This window comes from Neltuma alba, unplaced genomic scaffold, assembly GCF_004799145.2.
Source record: "Neltuma alba isolate B1F8T4 unplaced genomic scaffold, ASM479914v2 tig00011289_pilon, whole genome shotgun sequence".
Classification (NCBI taxonomy): domain Eukaryota; kingdom Viridiplantae; phylum Streptophyta; class Magnoliopsida; order Fabales; family Fabaceae; genus Neltuma; species Neltuma alba.
Genome location: NW_021635998.1, coordinates 902,560 through 921,100, shown reverse-complemented (window position 1 = coordinate 921,100; position 18,541 = coordinate 902,560). Strand labels below are relative to the sequence as shown.

General features: G+C 37.2%; 3 protein-coding genes across 3 annotated transcripts; 2 read left to right on the top strand and 1 right to left on the bottom strand.

Annotated features, from left to right (window-relative positions):
• Nucleotides 1-6,393: 6,393 nt before the first annotated feature.
• LOC114711374 (pectinesterase/pectinesterase inhibitor-like) lies at nt 6,394-8,453 on the top strand. Its single transcript, XM_028895765.1, has 4 exons — nt 6,394-6,771; nt 6,877-7,171; nt 7,253-7,624; nt 7,726-8,453. The coding sequence occupies exons 1-4, from the start codon at nt 6,394-6,396 to the stop codon at nt 8,451-8,453; spliced, it is 1,773 nt and encodes a 590-aa protein (XP_028751598.1).
• Nucleotides 8,454-10,410: 1,957 nt separating this feature from the next.
• Nucleotides 10,411-14,857, top strand: LOC114711443 (condensin-2 complex subunit H2-like). The gene is made up of 11 exons (XM_028895848.1): nt 10,411-10,767; nt 10,851-10,950; nt 11,676-11,788; nt 12,167-12,309; nt 12,395-12,824; nt 12,909-13,081; nt 13,157-13,315; nt 13,400-13,498; nt 13,709-13,810; nt 13,941-14,099; nt 14,227-14,857. The coding sequence occupies exons 1-11, from the start codon at nt 10,578-10,580 to the stop codon at nt 14,596-14,598; spliced, it is 2,040 nt and encodes a 679-aa protein (XP_028751681.1). The 5' UTR covers nt 10,411-10,577; the 3' UTR covers nt 14,599-14,857.
• A 1,794-nt stretch (nt 14,858-16,651) lies between these two features.
• On the bottom strand, nt 16,652-17,409 carry LOC114711450 (RING-H2 finger protein ATL2-like). Its single transcript, XM_028895857.1, has 2 exons — nt 16,827-17,409; nt 16,652-16,797 (listed from the first exon to the last, which is right to left on the bottom strand). Exons 1-2 carry the CDS (start codon nt 17,286-17,288, stop codon nt 16,735-16,737), a joined length of 525 nt encoding a protein of 174 aa, XP_028751690.1. The 5' UTR covers nt 17,289-17,409; the 3' UTR covers nt 16,652-16,734.
• Between the last annotated feature and the right edge of the window lie 1,132 nt (nt 17,410-18,541).

The following is an 18,541-nucleotide window of genomic DNA, read 5'->3' as shown; positions in this document are numbered from 1 at the left end:
TCCAACGAACTACTAACAAGCTTGTTAGTTAAAATGGTAAATAGTCTCTTCCCATAAAGAGGAGAATACAAGTTTGAATTCCCAAAAACATACTTGTTGGGCGAGTTTGAACCATAACCTTTCCGACCCGACAAAAATTAGTCTCGAGCTAAAAGTAAAGTGAAGATACTCTGAGTTATGCAAATAAAAAATTCCAATGAACTTGTCGAGCCGACCCACGGCCATCTTTACCAACCGTGACGTGACTTGTATGAAGAATTGTTGAGGATGTGTGTGTGTGTGTGAAAATTTGCTGAAAGTGCCATCATAACAATACTTATTGCATCAAGGTACTTCGGACTTAAATCATTCGATGGGTGCAATTTGTCTTTAGACGTGAGCAATATATCTTTAGTTATATATAAATATTTTTCATTTTGCTTAAATAAGTTACACACAATTGAAGAATAATTACACTAGCTAAAGATAGGTTAATTATATTTGGTTTCTTAAACAAATTTTAGATAATTTAGACAACATATCGTATAATGGGGAATTCCTTAGCAAGTTGTCCAATATACATATGTGTGAGGGTATCACAATAAAGAGAAGGTTCTTAAACAAAGCAATTTGATGATTATCAACCTCCATCCTTTTGAACGAGTCTAATAAAAAATATTTTGGATCATTACTGATATGCACTGGCAGGCAGATATACCTAAATATTTTTAATAATTACTAGTACGCACTGGCAGGCAGATATACTAAAATAATAAGTGACGTGTTGTGTTATTCTTAATTAAAAATTAATATATGATTCGTATTCTATGTTTTTTTTAATTATTCTTTTCGTCGTATGATTAATTTCTAATAAGCACAAGTAAGTAACATATAAACGATTTGATTAAGCCCAGTGGCAAAAGTCTGGTATAAATTAAGGATTGGAACAAATAATTATTAGATATTCTGATAAAAGTGCTCATAATTGATATTCTGTTTTATTTAATATAAAGTGCTCATAATTGATATTCTGTTTTATTTAATATAAATTTTCCATGGGAAATTTTCTCTTTGTTATGCATATCGATCACAGAATATGGGACAATAACAAATGGGGCGGTTGCACTTGTATAATTAAAAATATATTAAGGCCTAAATTAGCAGGATACCCCTTGATCTTTTACCTTTTTTGAAACTCTTTTTTATCTCTGGATAAATATAACACCAAAAATTTTGCAAGAGACAAATAGAGAGTGGACACAGTAACTCATGGAAGAGAGTCCAGCTTAACTAGTTCAACTCCAATTTTATATAGAACATAGAATTTATATAAAAACACACACAGACACACACAATATTTAAAAGTGCAATTGATATAAAATTTTGCACCAGGCATGGGACGGACCCAGTCTTTAATTAACTTCACATATTTCATCCACGTAGGGCTAAAATATTTCTACTCCTTAAATTCTATATTATATATATGTATGTATTGTTCTTTGATATAAAGAAAAAGATAAAAGAGGGGAGCAAATCGTATGGAAAAAAAAGATAATAATGTTTTTGCTTGGAATAAATACGCCAGGGTCAGAGATATGCATATCATAATGCAAAATGCTCTCACACCCAATTAAAGGCTCACCCAGCAATTTGATATATATGTGTGTGTGTGTGTATATTAGCTTGTTTAAACACATCTGCTTAAATATGAGACCAATATATAATTAACTAATTTTATAGTGGGTGTGTTATCGCTCCGTCCACGATGGCATGGAAAATATCTTATTATTGGGAAAAAAAATACTTATCACCAAAGAATGATCAAAATATATAGCCAAGCAAAAGTAATAATCAAGATAAAAAATATATTCAAATATTAGATCATGAAATGTGAATCTTCGATATGAGATTATACGCCCCTCTCTTTTCTCTATTGTTAGGGATATGGCGCTAGGCGGCTATTTTTTTTGGTTGTGCGAGGAAAAAAAATAAAGTTTGATCTATCGAGGAATTGAATATGGAATCTATATTCATTATGTTCTAGTGTATTTGTAAAGTTTTAATTAATTAGGCGAGTAGAGATGCGCTTGAAAAACAAATTTTAATCAACGAGAAGGGGACCACATCTTCACGCAAAATCTTAAGTAGTTTAAAGTTTATATATTCTTACAATTTATTATGTACTATTTATTAATTAAGCCTAATTTTATTTAATGTAAGGTTTTTTTTATACAAAAAATTTAGGTGAATTGAGTCCCAGGGCTTTTTACCTCAATTCAAGTTCGCCTATACTTAGATATCCTACGGGTTAATATATATAAATATATATATATGTATGTACATGAATATTGTGCTTCAACCTGTTCATTATATCAAAATAATTCAAGTTATATCTTAGCTGATTAAGATTCCTACAAACTTAAATACTCTCTTTATTTTTATTATCACTATTCTAGATGTGAAACTTCTATTCTTCAATACACATAAAAAGAGCGTTGGCAAAGAACAAAAAATACACACAAGAGCAACATCCTTGATTCGAGATGAATATTATGAATATATTTAAAATTTGCCTAGAGTTTGCACTAACATGAAATGGAGGGAAAAGCATATAATTAATTAGGAGCACATGTATTTTGCTGCATGTATCGTCCATGCATCACTGTTTATTCTTAATGTTTTTATTCGAATCGCACTAATTGATCCCATTAAATTTCGTGTCATGTACAGTTTATATTTTTAACTTTTCAGAATTTTAAAAATCAAATCATTAAAGCTATTCTCACATCCATGAATCAGAATTTAATTTGTTGGGGCCGAGGACGAGGAGCATCTCTAAAGAAAGGAGCTTAGTGTTTGGGAAACCCAAAATCATGGTTTCAGAAGCACTTTTCGCAAAACGAAGTAATCTCCTCCACATATTTACTTCGTAATCCGTAAAGCACTTCTGAAACCATGGTTTGGTTTCTATCAAACATTAATTAGGCTCCACGACAAGAAGATACTACCATGTCTTAGCCCAAATAAAATTTTAAGCATTAAATACATGGGTTTTAGTTTAAAAACACTGGGATATTTATGTTTTTCTTTGCTTTTCTTTACTTACTTGATTAAAAACCTAGCATGGGCGCAGTGAGCTGAACAATTTAACATCGATCATACAACCCATCACAAAAACAACTAACGATTAACCTATTTTCCATCATTTTCGCCGCGAGGATATCTACATATTCAGACACACCCGCCCACACAACGACGTCGTATATGAGCTGGCCATAATAATATTTGCTCCGGTTGCAATAAATTTTGAAGCCATTATTGTCTGAAGCGATTGTCTTTGTCCATGCTGCGGCGGCTACAATATTCAATGCTTGATTATCTCTGACCTATGATTCTGATTTGAAAAAGAGAAGGAAAAAGTAAAACCAATGACCAAGAAATATTTTTTTATTGACAGAAATGCCTACTTTTGGTACCACCGAACAGTGTTTTCAATAAAAAGATAACTGTGCTTAGTAAAAAAAATGGAGACAAAACAATTTCAAAAACCGAACTTACTTTTAATTAAGATCATTTTTACATGTGCATGAACGATAATATTATAGACAGGCTTATGAAATATGTAACGTAGGATGAGAAAGAGAATATAGAACTCACAAATAACACTTACGTTTAAAAGGAGTACTGATTTACTCACTTATTCGTACATAACTCAGTAGTATTTAGACCAGTAAAACATTATAACATGCAAAGACTCTAATTAACACAAAGTAGTTAACGGTGCTGTTAACCGTATACAACTATAACGACACTATATGCTGTTTACTGTAACAGCGAAACGAAGCGACACCAAGAAGCATGCGGAGGTGATTACTTAGGGCGATTACAACAAGACATGGTTGGATCAGAATTTGAAGGCCTGGAAGAAGACGCTCCAACGGCCTCTTGGCTTAGGCTTTGGCTCAGGCATTGGCTCAGGCATATAGTAATAACGCTGCTCAACGGTAACTCCTTGGTATTTCAGAGCTGCTTGTCTGTGATCCATGGTCACTACAGGAGCCTCTTCCTTATTCTTGGTGAAGTAATTAAGGTTTTCACGAAGGACCAAGCGTCTCTTGTTGTTGTTACATGCATCTATCAGATCAAACCCTTCTCTTCCAATCTTCACAAGATGATCTGATGATTCCATAATGTTCCCGGCAGTAATCTCAAGCCACCACGATTAACCTGGTTTTTTGTTTCTGGTTTGGTTCTGCAAAAACCTGCGCTAGCTATTATTTATAGTGAAGCCGGGAAGTGGCTCTTCGCCTGTCCTCGGACCCACCAGTAGTATAGAATAAGACGTGGTTTGCTTTCATTGATTCTTTCTTAGGCTTTTTTATTATATATACCCTGGATCCCAAAATATATATATGTATGTACGCACATCTATATATATACACGTATAATATATAATTAAGGTTCTTCCTCTAGAAAGAGCATTTTTATGGTTAATACAGAGGGAACCAGTATTGTACGAAGATTGATCTGAACTTCATTTCATTAATTGATCTGAGAGGCACACGTGGGCGAACTTGATTGGATGTATATATATAAGCTTTGATCTTCAGTAATGAAGACCAGGCTGACTAACTTTGGCTGGGTTGGCAAGTACCCAATACATTTGGCGGCAAGGCACAGCGTTGGAGATTCGTTGCTTATGCTTCTGTTTTATTTCCATATTCTCCATTTAATTAAGACGGAAAGCTAGTTTAATTTATCCAATATTAAATATATAAGTGAATAACCTGTGGCGACTAACTGTTGATTTTCACCTGGATAAAAGTTGTTTATGTGACTTATGAGCCATGCCATGACTAGCTAGTTCTCCCATCCCCCGACATAGACTGTTGTTTTTTCTTTTTTCTTTTTTGGGGGGGGGGGTAGTGGTAAGTATCAATCTGATTCTAGACATTTACTTGACTGTTCACATATGATTATTCAAAATCAAGAGGCCTAAAACACAGTTGGCATTTAACTAGGTTCCTCAAACATTTAGTTAGCGGTTCTGTTCTATTTCCATATTCGCCATTTAATTAAGATGGAAAGCTGAGTATTGAATATATAATTAAATAATACCTATCGAGTAACAGTTGATTTCCACCTGGATATGAGTATCATTCTAATTCTGGTCACTTACTTGACTGTTCAAATACGATGGATGCAAAAATGTATTAGTTGACATAACAATGCTAGAACATCATTAATTAATTATATATAGATATATCCAAAATGGTAATCAACAATGTAAGTCATCATTATTAATTTGTTATAATAATTAAGTCTTACTACATTCAAATTTCTTCCTGTGCGTATTAAAAACGGGGGAGATTTTCTCCACGTTTAAAACCGTACAGGTTAATTATATTGACAGAAAGAAGTAAGGTTTTTTTTCAGTGAATTTCATATATCCAGTGGGGCCCATCATGCCTCGTCTTTTTCTTCTTTTCACCTGTGCTTGAGGTTGTGTATATACATAGAGAAATGATTGAATCCCTAAGAAGACTATATATTGGAAAAAATGTTGGCACTTATAGTAGTTAATTAGTTCTTAATTTTTCCCCTCCAAATGTTATAGCATTTTGGGTTCATGCTTACCAAGAATTCAAGTAATATCCTCCAAATGTTATAGAGATTAGTTAGTTATTATTGTTGTTACCAATTGTAAGACTATCATTAATTCATGCATATATATAGACCATATCAATCTTATAATACATATTACAATATTTTTTTATATGACACACACGCGAATATAAATTTAATAGCACTCCTCACGTCACGTGTCGTTTTTCATTGGTGTTTTCTATTTGCTTTTAGTGTATGATCGCAAAGATGACGGATCGTAAATCACTAAATTTAGCATCTCAATATGCTGATTATACATGCAAAATGCCTTCACATGGACGCAGAAATTACATATAGAAAACCTTTTCAAAGTGTGCATTTAATTGTCACCCTCAATTTTATTACAACCATATAATCTCCCGAATAACCATTCAAACAGATCAAAATTAGTCAATGACCATATATATGTGCAGTCAACGTTTTATTTGCGTGCTAACTTTAGATATAACATACCAGGTTCCCAGATTATGAGGAAACTCTTGTTTCACAAGAGGCCTTCCTCGTCTTTCGTTGCACAAACAAATCTGAGGTTCAGAGAAGCGTTGCGTTTATATAAATCACCCCAGAATGCGAGATCCTACAGCAGACAAATAACGACCACCTTTGGCCTTTCACAAGCTGCTCAGAAAGAGAGTGCCAACAATAATATTGTAACTTCTACTCTTATTGTTGGTATATCTCTTCCATATCGAATAATAATTAAAAAAAAAAAACTACATCTTTATAGTAGAATAAGCAAAAATAAATATGGCTAACGGTGATCATGAAAGGAAGAAGAAAATCGCTGTTATTTCAGTCTCAGGGATCCTCCTGGTGGCCATGGTGGCCGCCGTGGGCGTCGGTCTATCTGGTGCCGGCGAAGCAGCCTACGATGCGGTTGGGTCCGGGGAGGATCATGGTGAGAAGAAACAGATTTCTGCGACTCAAAAGGACGTGGACGTGCTTTGCAGCTCAGCCGAATACAAGGAAACCTGCAAGCACAGCCTCTCAAAAGCGAACAATGGCACCACCGACGTTAAAGAACTCGTCAAAGCGGCCTTCCACGCCGCCGGCAAGGAGTTCAAGAAGTTCATTGATAACTCTACCCTGTTCGACGAGCTTGCCAAGGACAACATGACCAGACAGGTACTATATTGTATATTTCCTGGGTAATTTAACATATATAACTAATGAATAATCCTAGAACATCAATGTGTGTGTGTGTGTGTTTATGTGTTTTAAATTCTACAGGCTATGGAGATCTGCCACGAGGTGTTAGACTACGCCATTGACGACATTAAAAACTCGATCAATAGCGTGGATCAGTTCGATATAAACAAGCTCGGTGAATACGCCTATGACGTTAAGGTGTGGCTCGGAGGCACTATCTCCCACCAACGGACCTGTTTGGACGGCTTCGAGAACACCACCACACACGCCGCCGAGACCATGGCCAGGGTGTTGAACACTTCCCTGGAGCTCAGCATGAACGCTTTGGATATTATCTCTGGCCTATCTGACGTCGCCCAAACCTTCGACTTCGCTGGCCTCGCCGGCAGCCTGCAAGCTCATGCTGATAGCATCATCTCCGATCAAGCCCATGGTGATAACAACACCTCCGGTCAAGCTCATGGTGATAATAACAACACCTCCAGTCGGAAGCTTCTCGAGAGCTTGCCGTCTTGGGTAAGTGATAACCAACACCGTCACCTCCTCGCCGCAGCCGCAGCCGGTGCCGCCAACGTTAAGCCCAATGCTGTTGTGGCTCAAGATGGATCCGGGCAGTTCAAAACACTCACCGACGCTCTCAAAACTGTTCCCAAGAATAACATGAAACCCTATGTGATTTACGTGAAGGCCGGAGTATATAAGGAGACTGTGAACATACCCAAGCAATCCAGTCATATCACAATCGTCGGAGATGGTCCCACCGTCACCAGATTCACCGGCAGTCTCAACTTTGCTGACGGCGTCCAAACTTACAACACCGCAACATTCGGTATGTTGTATTAATAATTTCCTGATCCACAAGATTCGAGTCATCCAATAAAATTACTCTTGCTTAGAATGATCTAAAACTGATGACTTGTGAATTTGCAGGCGTGAATGCTCCTTACTTCACGGCCATGCACGTAGGGTTCGAGAACACAGCCGGAGCAATTAAGCACCAGGCCGTGGCTCTCCGAGTAACCGCTGATAAAGCCGTCTTCTACAACTGCCACATGGATGGGTACCAAGACACCCTCTACGCTCAGTCCCACCGCCAGTTCTACCGCGACTGTGTCATCTCCGGTACAATTGACTTCATCTTCGGTGACGCCGACATGGTCTTCCAGAATTGCACATTGGTCGTCAGGCCACCTTTAAACAACCAGAACTGCATCGTCTCCGCCAGTGGCCGCAACGTGATCAACAGTCCCAGCGCGATGGTGTTCCAGAGCTGCCACTTCACCGCCGACCCACTCTACCTCTCCGACCCGGCAAAGAAACCGGCATACCTCGGACGTCCATGGAGAGCATACGCCAAGGTGATCATCATGGATTCTCTGATCGACGGAATCTTCGCTCCCGAAGGTTACATGTCGTGGATGGGTAGCATCTATCACTTGACCAGCATCTTCAATGAGTACAACAACAAAGGTCCTGGCGCCGATACCTCTCACAGAGTGAAGTGGCCCGGCGTGAAGGTGATCACTGCCGCTCAAGCCGCAAATTTCTACCCTCGCAAGTTCTATGAATTCCGAAATGCAACTACCACTGATGACGATTCCTGGATCTCCGCCTCCGGGATTCCCTACTCCGTTGGCCCAATGGCCGTACCAAATTGATTGATCTGATCGCTTTTCGCCGGGATCTTCAAAGCATATAATTAATATATATTCAACTTTTTATTCATATATGTGTCTAGAGGCTAAGTAGGCGTCGGAGCCATCTGTTATGCTGTGATATCCAATTTGACTAGTGGTGCATACTAGCTCCTTGGTTAAATTCTTGAGTTCATTATTTTGTTGGATTTTTTTTTTTGTAACTGATTATTTCATCAAAAGGAATTATTTTGGTGACCTACAAATTATTATGAGTTACTACCTACGGTCCTAATTATAAGACCCAGTTAACTTATTTGAGGAGATTAAGGAAGTAAGTTAAGTTAGTTATTTGTAATAAATAAATGTTGTCATTCCTAAAATATCCTTGCTAATTAAGTGTATTGGCTAGAACTATCATTATTAAAAAGATTATTTTGGAAAAAAATGCATAAATATGAGAGACAAAATGGACTGGGGTCTTATAATTAGGACCAAACAAAAAGTCAAACGAGGTCTTATAATAAGGACCGGAGGTAGTAATATTTAGTAATCCCATTCCTGTTTGTTCCTATTCAACATAGTGGTCATCCCTTTCTTATGAAAACTCATCAGCATAAGAGGGAGACGTCGAACTGATTTACACCATTCGCAGCCTTTTCTTTTTTTTTTTTTTGGGTCTTTTTGGGGAAAATTAAGTAGATGATATTTTCAGAATTTAAAAAAATTGTGCCCATTTTCCCAACATTTAAGCTTTCTAAATTAGGAAGAAAAACATAAAAAAGAAAAAGAAAAGGAAGTTTCATAGAAGTTAATAAATGTATGACAAATATTGAAAAAAGATTACGGACTCGTTTGGATTGCCGTATGGAATGCCAAAAGCACACAGGAAAGCGTGAAATTGAAGTTTATGGCTTATTGCAGCTCAGAAGATTGTTTGGATTGAGCTTCGTTTCTAACTGACTTATGAAAAAAAGTAACTTTTCTAACTGACTTATCCAACGCAATCTGGATCAACTTTTCTAACTGACTTATGGAAAAATTGTGCAAAGCTTATGATTTAATTAGTTATGTGATTCTATTTACTTTAATTAGAGACCAAATAAATTTTAATTTATATTCATATTTGTTCATTATGTATATTTAATTAATTATCTACAATATATTTTCAAATTTTTCTCCGTAACAAATATTTTTATTTTATAATTTTACAAACAAACTATTTATATTTTATCATAATAATTTTACGTGTTTCTTTAAATTATTATCACATTAAAAATATAAAATTTCAAACACTACTCCATATTATTTTCAGTCATTTTATAATTAAACTAACTTTTCTATTAATTATCCAAATAACTTTTAACTTTTTTAACTGACTTTTTAAAAGCATCTATCCAAACATAAATTGCATTACACTAACTGACTTTTACTCTAACTTCAGTTACAAAAGTCAATTGAGTTAGAAGTCAGTTTTGCCCAACGCTAATCCAAACATACCCTACATATGGTCCATGATGATTCAAACTACTGATGAATTATATGAATAGTGTTATAATAGTGTGATTTGATATAAAGTTAATATTTTATATCGATATTGTTTTAATATTTAAAATAAAAATTATATAAATTTATGGAACCCAAATGAAGTTTCATCCTTGGTTATTATCCATGCTTGATGTAACCATCAACATTAATATTACGATATATAATAAAATTCATAACAAATCCCTCACATTCCCAATAATAATAAGAAGCGTTACTCATTTTTCATGGCCGAAAGAAAACAAATGTAGACTTTTGGGTCAAGCCCAATGGCTCTTGGGAACAAATGGCCCAATTAAGAAGAAGGCCCAAACCATGACCTTGTGTTCGGCCTAACTCATAATAGACTCGTTGATTTCTGAATATTATCAAAACAAGCGGGAAAATGGTGATGGGCACTTTTTGAATCCTCTCTCTCCCCCTCTCTCTCGTGCCCTCCTCCTGCCTTGCTGCAGAGCACCGTGGATAACAGCAGCTTCAGATTTGTGAACACACAATACCCACTTCCCATTTCTGGGAAACTCGAAACCCCGACTTTACTTTTATCAGTGCCTACAATTTCTCACCGGAAATTTGAAACCCTAGGTTTTCATTCAGGAGGATATGAACAAGGAAACGTTGGAACCGGGAAGTAGTGGTGGTGGGTTCCACTCGGTTCACGCAGAGCGTGACCTTGAATCTAATTGGGAAGTCAACCTCGCCAAGAAACTTGAGGAGTATTTACTGAAAATTTGCTCCGGTGAGATCACCGGGGTAGAAGAGGAAGGTCACATTTCCGTAAATTTTGCTGAAGGTTTGGCCTATCTCGTTCAAATTTTGTTTCCCTCCTTTTCTTGCATATGCTCATCTGAATTGGTTGTTTCTCGGTAATTGTAGCTGCTCTGCTGCTTCAGGGTTCTATACAGGTGTACAGTCGGAAGGTGGAATATCTTTACACATTGGTATTACGTGCTTTAGAGTTTCTTTCTCAGAAAAGGTTTGATTTTTTTTAATTAAAGTGTCGGGTTTGCTCCTGCTTCTTAATTAAACTTCAGCTTTACCTATACCCCTAACTGAAGGCCAAAAGAAAAGAAAATTATTGCTTCAATCTTGGAAATTTACGACCTTATTTAAATTCTAGAAGCACCATTTTGTATTAGCCTTCCTTTTCTGTCCCGTTCTATTCTTCTGTCAATCCGTGGTGCTTAGACATCATATAGTTGATGCTTTTGTTGAAATCATGGGCAAAGTGAACTTGACTCCTTCAAACTTCTATGAAAAGTGGATTCTGGATATTAAAAACTAAGCGGACGAGTGAAAGTGAAAGAGTTTACTGAAACGCCAACAAGCATTTGATTATTCAGTAACAAATCCTTTGGTGGAGTTATTTTTTGCTGAAATAACAGTGGAAAAGAGATTTTGAGTTTAAATTGGGTTATGTATTCAGTTGGTTAATTTAGATATAATAAAAATATCCTTTTGATTGAACCATGAACAGATTTTAAATGACATAAGATAATATCTATGCCCTTCTATATGGCCGAGCTGTCTTTTTTTTTATTTTTGTGTGTGCATATTTGAATAAAGATTTGAACCTGAGGCCTCTTAGTAATTGCCTCCAATCCTGCATCCCTATCACTATACCTATTGGCTTGACTGTACTATGTTTTATTTTGTGCAAAATGTATACTATCTGATCTGACAAATGTACTTTTTGGGCAGATTGCAGGAACAATTAGATGGGCCAGGGCCATCAGTCCAGCCTGAAGAAAGTGGTGCCCCAGCCGTTGCCGATGAAGAAAATGATCAATTTTGGTGTTTAGATGACATCCCAGGTGACCTTTTTAATGTAGAATATTGAGAAATTATCAAACGTGAACATGGCAGAAAGGGATTGTTATTTTTATGATGAATTTTTTGCTATGTCAGATTTGTAGCATTAACCAAGAGGTAGACAAAATGATATTGCAACTGAACATGGGATTCCTGGTATATGATTTGAATAGCTTTTGGGTTTCATAATTTCTTGAGAACAAAGAATTATTGAGGGTGTCCACAATTCAAGCTGCTTCTTCTCTCTTGTCATCTCTTTTTCTGTATTCTTTGATGTCTATATCTTTAACATCCCGCATCAATAGCATCAAAACAGTTATATTCTATATTGAAGTTGCTATGTCTTACTATATCATCTGTAAATTATTGTTGTATTACAGTGGAAGAAAATATTTCCTTGGATAGTACACCAGGAAAAGAAGTCAATTTGAATCACTTTGTAAAGCCTCCTGCAAATCTCGTTGTTCTTGAGGGTGACTGCTTGGATGCTACCGGTCGTGGTGGGGAATTGGAGTCTTATCTGGTACCATGATTGCTTCCAGTTGTTTACAAAAGGAAGCATTGCTATACTTCATTTTGTTCACTGATGATATGATGCGTGTTTGCAGTTGGCCACCACAAACTTGTATCATGATTTTATTCTTTTGGACACTTCTGATGCTGTTGCACTTAATGAGTATCTGAGGGGAAACAAAGTAGGGACAGAGCAAAATGGTGCCTACAGAGGGAGCTCAAATCGTAAAAGCTTTCATTCTCCCAGAGGACGTTCTACTGGAAGTGCACACAAAAATTCTGCTGCAAAGAGTCAGCATGCTAATCCCAGCTTTACTCCTCAACATAATTGCAGATTTGATGCTGATAACATTCCAATAAATTCTCCTGCTTCTGCTGGTTTTGATAACTGCAACAATGGACTTCATGTGGATGAAGGATGTGATGCATATCCCTCAAACAGTTCAAGCGATGATGAAGATGATCCATGGAAACCTTTAAATCCTCATGAGCCAGGCAATCTGAGAGTGAAGCCCTTTAGAAAAGGTTTCTTCTCCTCGTTTATCCCTTTATTAGTTTACCTTACCCTTATTACGTGATTACACCTTCATTACTATTACCTTTACGCAGTGAAAGCTTTTAAGAGCAAAGGAGTCAATTTAAACAGACGTGTATCTATAAGTTCCTTATTTCCACCTGCAAAATTGCATGGTCCTATCAATCCAGAGCTCATGAATATATGGGAAAGCCGACGCTATGCCAACAAACAGAAGGATAGCTCATCACCTCCATTGTATGAAAAGGTACTTTCTCGTGCATTCTCTGTTTATCTTTTTTCATCTTATGACAGCCTATAATATATGATGAATGAATTACAGCTAAGGCAATCACTTGTTAATGGTGGGGATGAAATTAATGGCACATTTCCGAACCCTGAAAATTGCAATGATGACAACTTATATGATAGTGAGAACCCTGATCTAGAAGTTCCAGAGAATGTCAATATGGATGAAGATATGCCTGCTTGCAGTAAAGAGGTTTGGAGACCAGTAATTTTATTGTCACATGCTCCAGACCAAATGGAAATTTCTGAATAAGCTTATCTACTTGATTTTTTACAGTATGACAATGGCGATGCTTATGTTGACGTTGATGAGGCTATAGGTAATGAATATCCAAATTCTCAGTCAAGTCTGGAAGATCTCTGTCGCTCTCACTTGGTAAGAGTGCCAGTTATTTTTCACTCAGTATTGAGTTTTTCTTCCCCCAAAAAAGTTGCATCCTATCTGTTTGTGGCTCTGTTGAAGAACTTGTGTGAAATAATGCAAGGGCTTGAGAGAAACTGTCTGGTCAAGTCTGAGTTGCTTGTTTTCCTGAAACGGTCAATATTTTTGCTTAGATGAACCTATAACCCGTAGTGCATCACGCAGGATTCTCTCCTGGCTAGCATAGCTAAGACCGAGAAGCAAACTGAAATGGCAGCTCGGGTTTCTACATGGAAACAAAGAATTGAGCACAACTTGGAAGAACAGGTGAATAATCCTCTTTGATGCCCTCGGGGCGGCAGTGGGAGGGATTGATGGTGGTCAATAGTTTGACATCATACATCCCTCTTCAAAGTTTGTGGTGCTTCAAGTTGATTTGAATTAATTTGCCTGACAGGAATCACACCCGCCATTTGATATCCATGACTATGGGGAGAATATCCTGGACAAACTTTCATTTGAAGAGCAAGAAAACAGTATCTTGTCCTTTTCTGATGTGGTCAAGGGGCAAGAGAAGTATGATGTGGCTCGAAGTTTTTCTGCTTTACTTCAACTGGTATGTTTTTTGCCCTGACAACAGTGCTTACTGTGCTTTGACTATTACCTATTTTGTGATGTTGGATGCCTTGAGAGTTGTCTAAATTGAAGCCAATCCGAATTTTTCGAACTTTATGAAATTTCAGGTAAACAATGGAGACGTGCATTTAGAAAGAAGTGGAAATGATGGCGAATCTGTGTGTTACACAGGCGTGAATCCGTTTCATGTTAGGCTCCTAAATCATGAGAAGAAACGTGATAACGCCCAGCTGCGTTTGACAAAAAAGCGAGCAAAGTCTCCAACCAAAAAGGCATTGACGAAAGGGAACAGGAACAAAACTGCAAGGCTGAATTCTCCCAACACCAATTCATCTAAGAGGGGGTTGTCGCCTCCATCATCAAATTGTAAGTTCTCTGTGAAGCTTGCGAAGGCAAGTGCCATAAGGTGCACTCCAGAAGGGAAGAGGAGACGAAGGTCTCAATATGTGGAGCCAATTAACTTACATTCTGCAGGGTGACACACTCTAAACCTGCAGTTTTATCCCCACGGCCAACATTGACTTTCATTCAAGACATCCACTGGATGTCATTTAGTAGATTAGCGTATGAAATCATTGCAGTCCAGGGTTTCACTAAATACTAACAGCTCTCGTTCTGCAATTTGTATTGCTATATCCCTGTGAATATTAATATATCTATGTACTGATACGATCTTGTAAGTTGTAACCCCATATGTATTCTTTTGAATGAAATGATAATGCTTGCTCGCTAGCTTGATTCGGCCAGAAACTTGTTTCCCCCTGTCATTTTTAGAAGAGGTATATGTTTACATTATCAACACCAAAGCATGCTTATAAATGGTAATTGGGTTGAAGAGTGATTCAATACTGTTCAAGTAAAAAAAAAAAAAAAAGAACTAAGTGTTCAACCTTTAGGAATAAAGAAAATCATGTTTAGAATATATCAGATATGAAGTCTTTTATACAAAAAAGAAATGAAATATAAGTAAGGCCATGTCGTTAAAAGGGGTGTTTAGATAAAACCAAATCATGGTTTGAAAAATAGCTTCTGAAAAATAGATTCTGGGAAGAATAGATTTTGTGAAGAAGTGATTCTGAAAAGTGAAAGTGTTTGAATAGTTGTTATTAGAAGCACTTTTTATATATACAAATTACTAAAAAAACATAAGTTAATATAATAAAATAGATTTTATATATATTTTAATTTGAAGGAATAAAATTGTTAATAATATATTTTTTATCAACATAATTAATAACACATAAGATAATATAACTAATAAATAATTAATATGTGTATATATATTTATAAGATATAAGATTAAATATGTTTATAAAAAATAATTGAGGGGTGTTAAGATCATATTATTATTGAGATCTACTCTCAGGCTCTCTTATACTGCGTCTAAAACAATGAGAAAGAGATGAATAATTAGGAAGGATATATCCGTTTGCGCAAAAAAAAAAAAAAACACATATCTTATAGGCTCTCACACTTTCTTTTTTCCCCCAAAAACAGAAAATTTTTGTTTCTACCAAAACTATGAATTTTAAGCCAAAATCATGATTTTCACTTTTTTTTTAGTGTTCGGGTGATTTTTTTTCAAATCATAGCCTGGGTCATCACCCAAACACCCAAAGACTTGAGGGCCCGCTGCAGCATGGTATTGCAGTTAATAGTTTTATGTCCAGATTTGACAGGATGTACGGTGCGAGGTGGAACATGAAGATCTCACATGTAAATAGGTTAAAATGTGAGAATGCTCATATGGTCCATTTGATGAGCTGAAAAGTTGATGGGACGTAAATGATGTGATTACTGAAAGAAAGGAAAGTGGAGTGGCGCGTGGAATACTTGCGGCGTGGCGAGTTTGAGACCGTATGGTGTGGACCGTATATCCCCATTTGGTCGGAGCGTCGTTCCTTCCCACCTTCCTCCATTTTATGATCACAATTTACAATTCACAAACACGTGCCTTTCATCAATTTCAATGTCTATTTATACATTATCAGAGTGGAATTTGAACCCCAACTTTGTTCCTTCAGAGAATGTTGCTCCTTGAAGGATTAATACTTCATACACATTAACGAAAACAGTACAATCAATTTAATGTTCCCAGAATAGTCTACTTTTCAAAAAAAAAAAAAGTAAATAAACTTATTTCATTTTAAAACCTAAAAAATATTATTTTTCTAACACCATATCCACATCTCCAAAATTCCTGATTTTTTTTTTTTTTGCCAACAAAATTCATAATTTTACATGAGGTTTGGTGAGGGGCATAAATTTGTATACGTCCCACCAGACAACTTATGGAGTCGGGCCCCGCTAAACATAATCACTCCATAACTACACTGCGTATCCGAGTTAACTCACTGACTCGTCTCTATCTCGGTCATCGAGCCGCATCCAGCGGCACTCTTTTCCGACGATGGGGACGAAGGACTCGGCTTCTTCTCTCTGCTCAGTACTCGCTGGAACGATAGCAAACGTCCCCCGGTGACCTAAACGACGTCGTCGACCCCTCCGCCTCTTTCCCGAAGCTTCTGCTCACCTCAATTGCTACACCAACGGACGACGGCTTCCGCCTCAACCCAACTGAAGACGACGAAGAACAGAGCGTCCGGCCGCTTCGGTTATCTTCTTGTCCATCCTGACGACATCCTGAACTCGAACCCTGTTCGCACACATTGATCACCACCTCCGGTCCGGGTCGGTCACCGGCCGGAACAGGTTCAACCAAAGATCTACAGAGAGGGCAGGTCGAGTGAGACTGGAACCACATGTCGATGCATTCGACGTGAAAAGTGTGGCTGCATCTGGGCAAAACCCTACCCGATTCGTTCTCTTCGAAATCGGACAAGCACACAGCGCATTCCACTGGGTCGGAGTGGGCGGAATAAATGAAGACAGGAAGAGACTGAATCACTGAGGGGTCAAGACCGACGGATGTTGGGGCGTCAGAGGGGACGGAGTCGTCGACGTAGAAGACAAGATATGAACGGCGGCGCTGGCGGTGACGGAGGCGGGCACGGCGGAGGTACCAGCGGGCGTAGAAGTGAAGGAAAATCAGTAGGATGATGAGGAACAACAAGAAGAAGGTGATGGTGAGGAGGATGTTGGTGGTGAGAGCGTAGCCTTTGGCGTCGAAGGGATGGGAATTGGGATTGGCATGGTCATCGAGCGCCATTGTTGAGTTCGAAGGGAATGTGGGGAAGGAGGTGAGGGGTTAAGCTATATGGGGAAGGAGAAGCTTCTGCAGATTTTAATGAACATGATTCTCTGCCACAGTCACGCTGTAGGAACGCGGTTTGCTTCAAATGACCTAATTTGTCTTTGCAACCTCTCAAATGTGGAAAGGCAAGAGTCAAAGCAATACTAATTGGAAATTAAGAAGAAAGAATTATAATTAGGTCTCAAAAAACAAAGAGATTTAATTATCAAAATAATAACTTGTCATTAAAATTTATTAATAATTAACTTTTTCCTTTAAAACTCGTGTGATTCTCTTCAATATTAATGACATCTTAAATGCTAAATCTATTTACAAAAAAGAAAAGAAAAAATTGTTTATGCAGTGGCTTGGTAGGATTTTGCTGTGTGCGTCAGCGTCACGGCAGGATGACTTTGATCTAACAAATACTTCATTGCGTCAAACAAGGGAAGTATTCACGGGGATGTCGTTTCTTTTGTGAGTCTAGTCTTCTCATACTTCTCTTTTTCTTCCTCTCGTCTCATCATTGCGTCCTTTTTTTTAAATATATCTTTCTTATGATTAATATTATTTGTTTATTGTCAAATATGATTCTTATTTTAAATAAATAAAAAAGTTTGCCAGCCTCAAGTCCTACCAATTATAAGATTATATCTGGAAAAACTAACAAGTCCCCATAGGAGTAGGCCCCCGGGGGGATGATCTCTTTTTTTTTTTTTTGGGGGGGGGGGGGGATGTTATAGAATTGCAACGTGTTTTGACCAGTTCAAATCGACAGTACGAAGCCTTCATGGAGCCAACACCGTGTAGAAGCAGGGATTATATATCAGCGTCGAAGTGGGTTGGAGTGTGAACACATTTTTCTTCCACGGATATCGTATATTCCCAGCTAGTTCGAAGGAACTTTAATAATAGTGTTCTTTTTATTTGACCAATACCCACTAAATCATACTAGTACTTCTTGATTCAGTAAATTCCTTAACCTGAAGGCCTAAACCAATATTGACGCTGGTACATTATAAAGCATGATTTGCTATCATAGTAGATGGTATTTAGATAGAAACTAAACTATAGTTTTAAAAGTGTTTTTACGATATACGAAATAAATATATAGAGAAATTTGTCTCATTTTGTAAAAATGATTTTAACGAGACCTCCTAGTCAACGACATATCTAAGGACTGGATTGTTGACAGAACACGGTAACGTCATATGATTTATGTAGCTGAC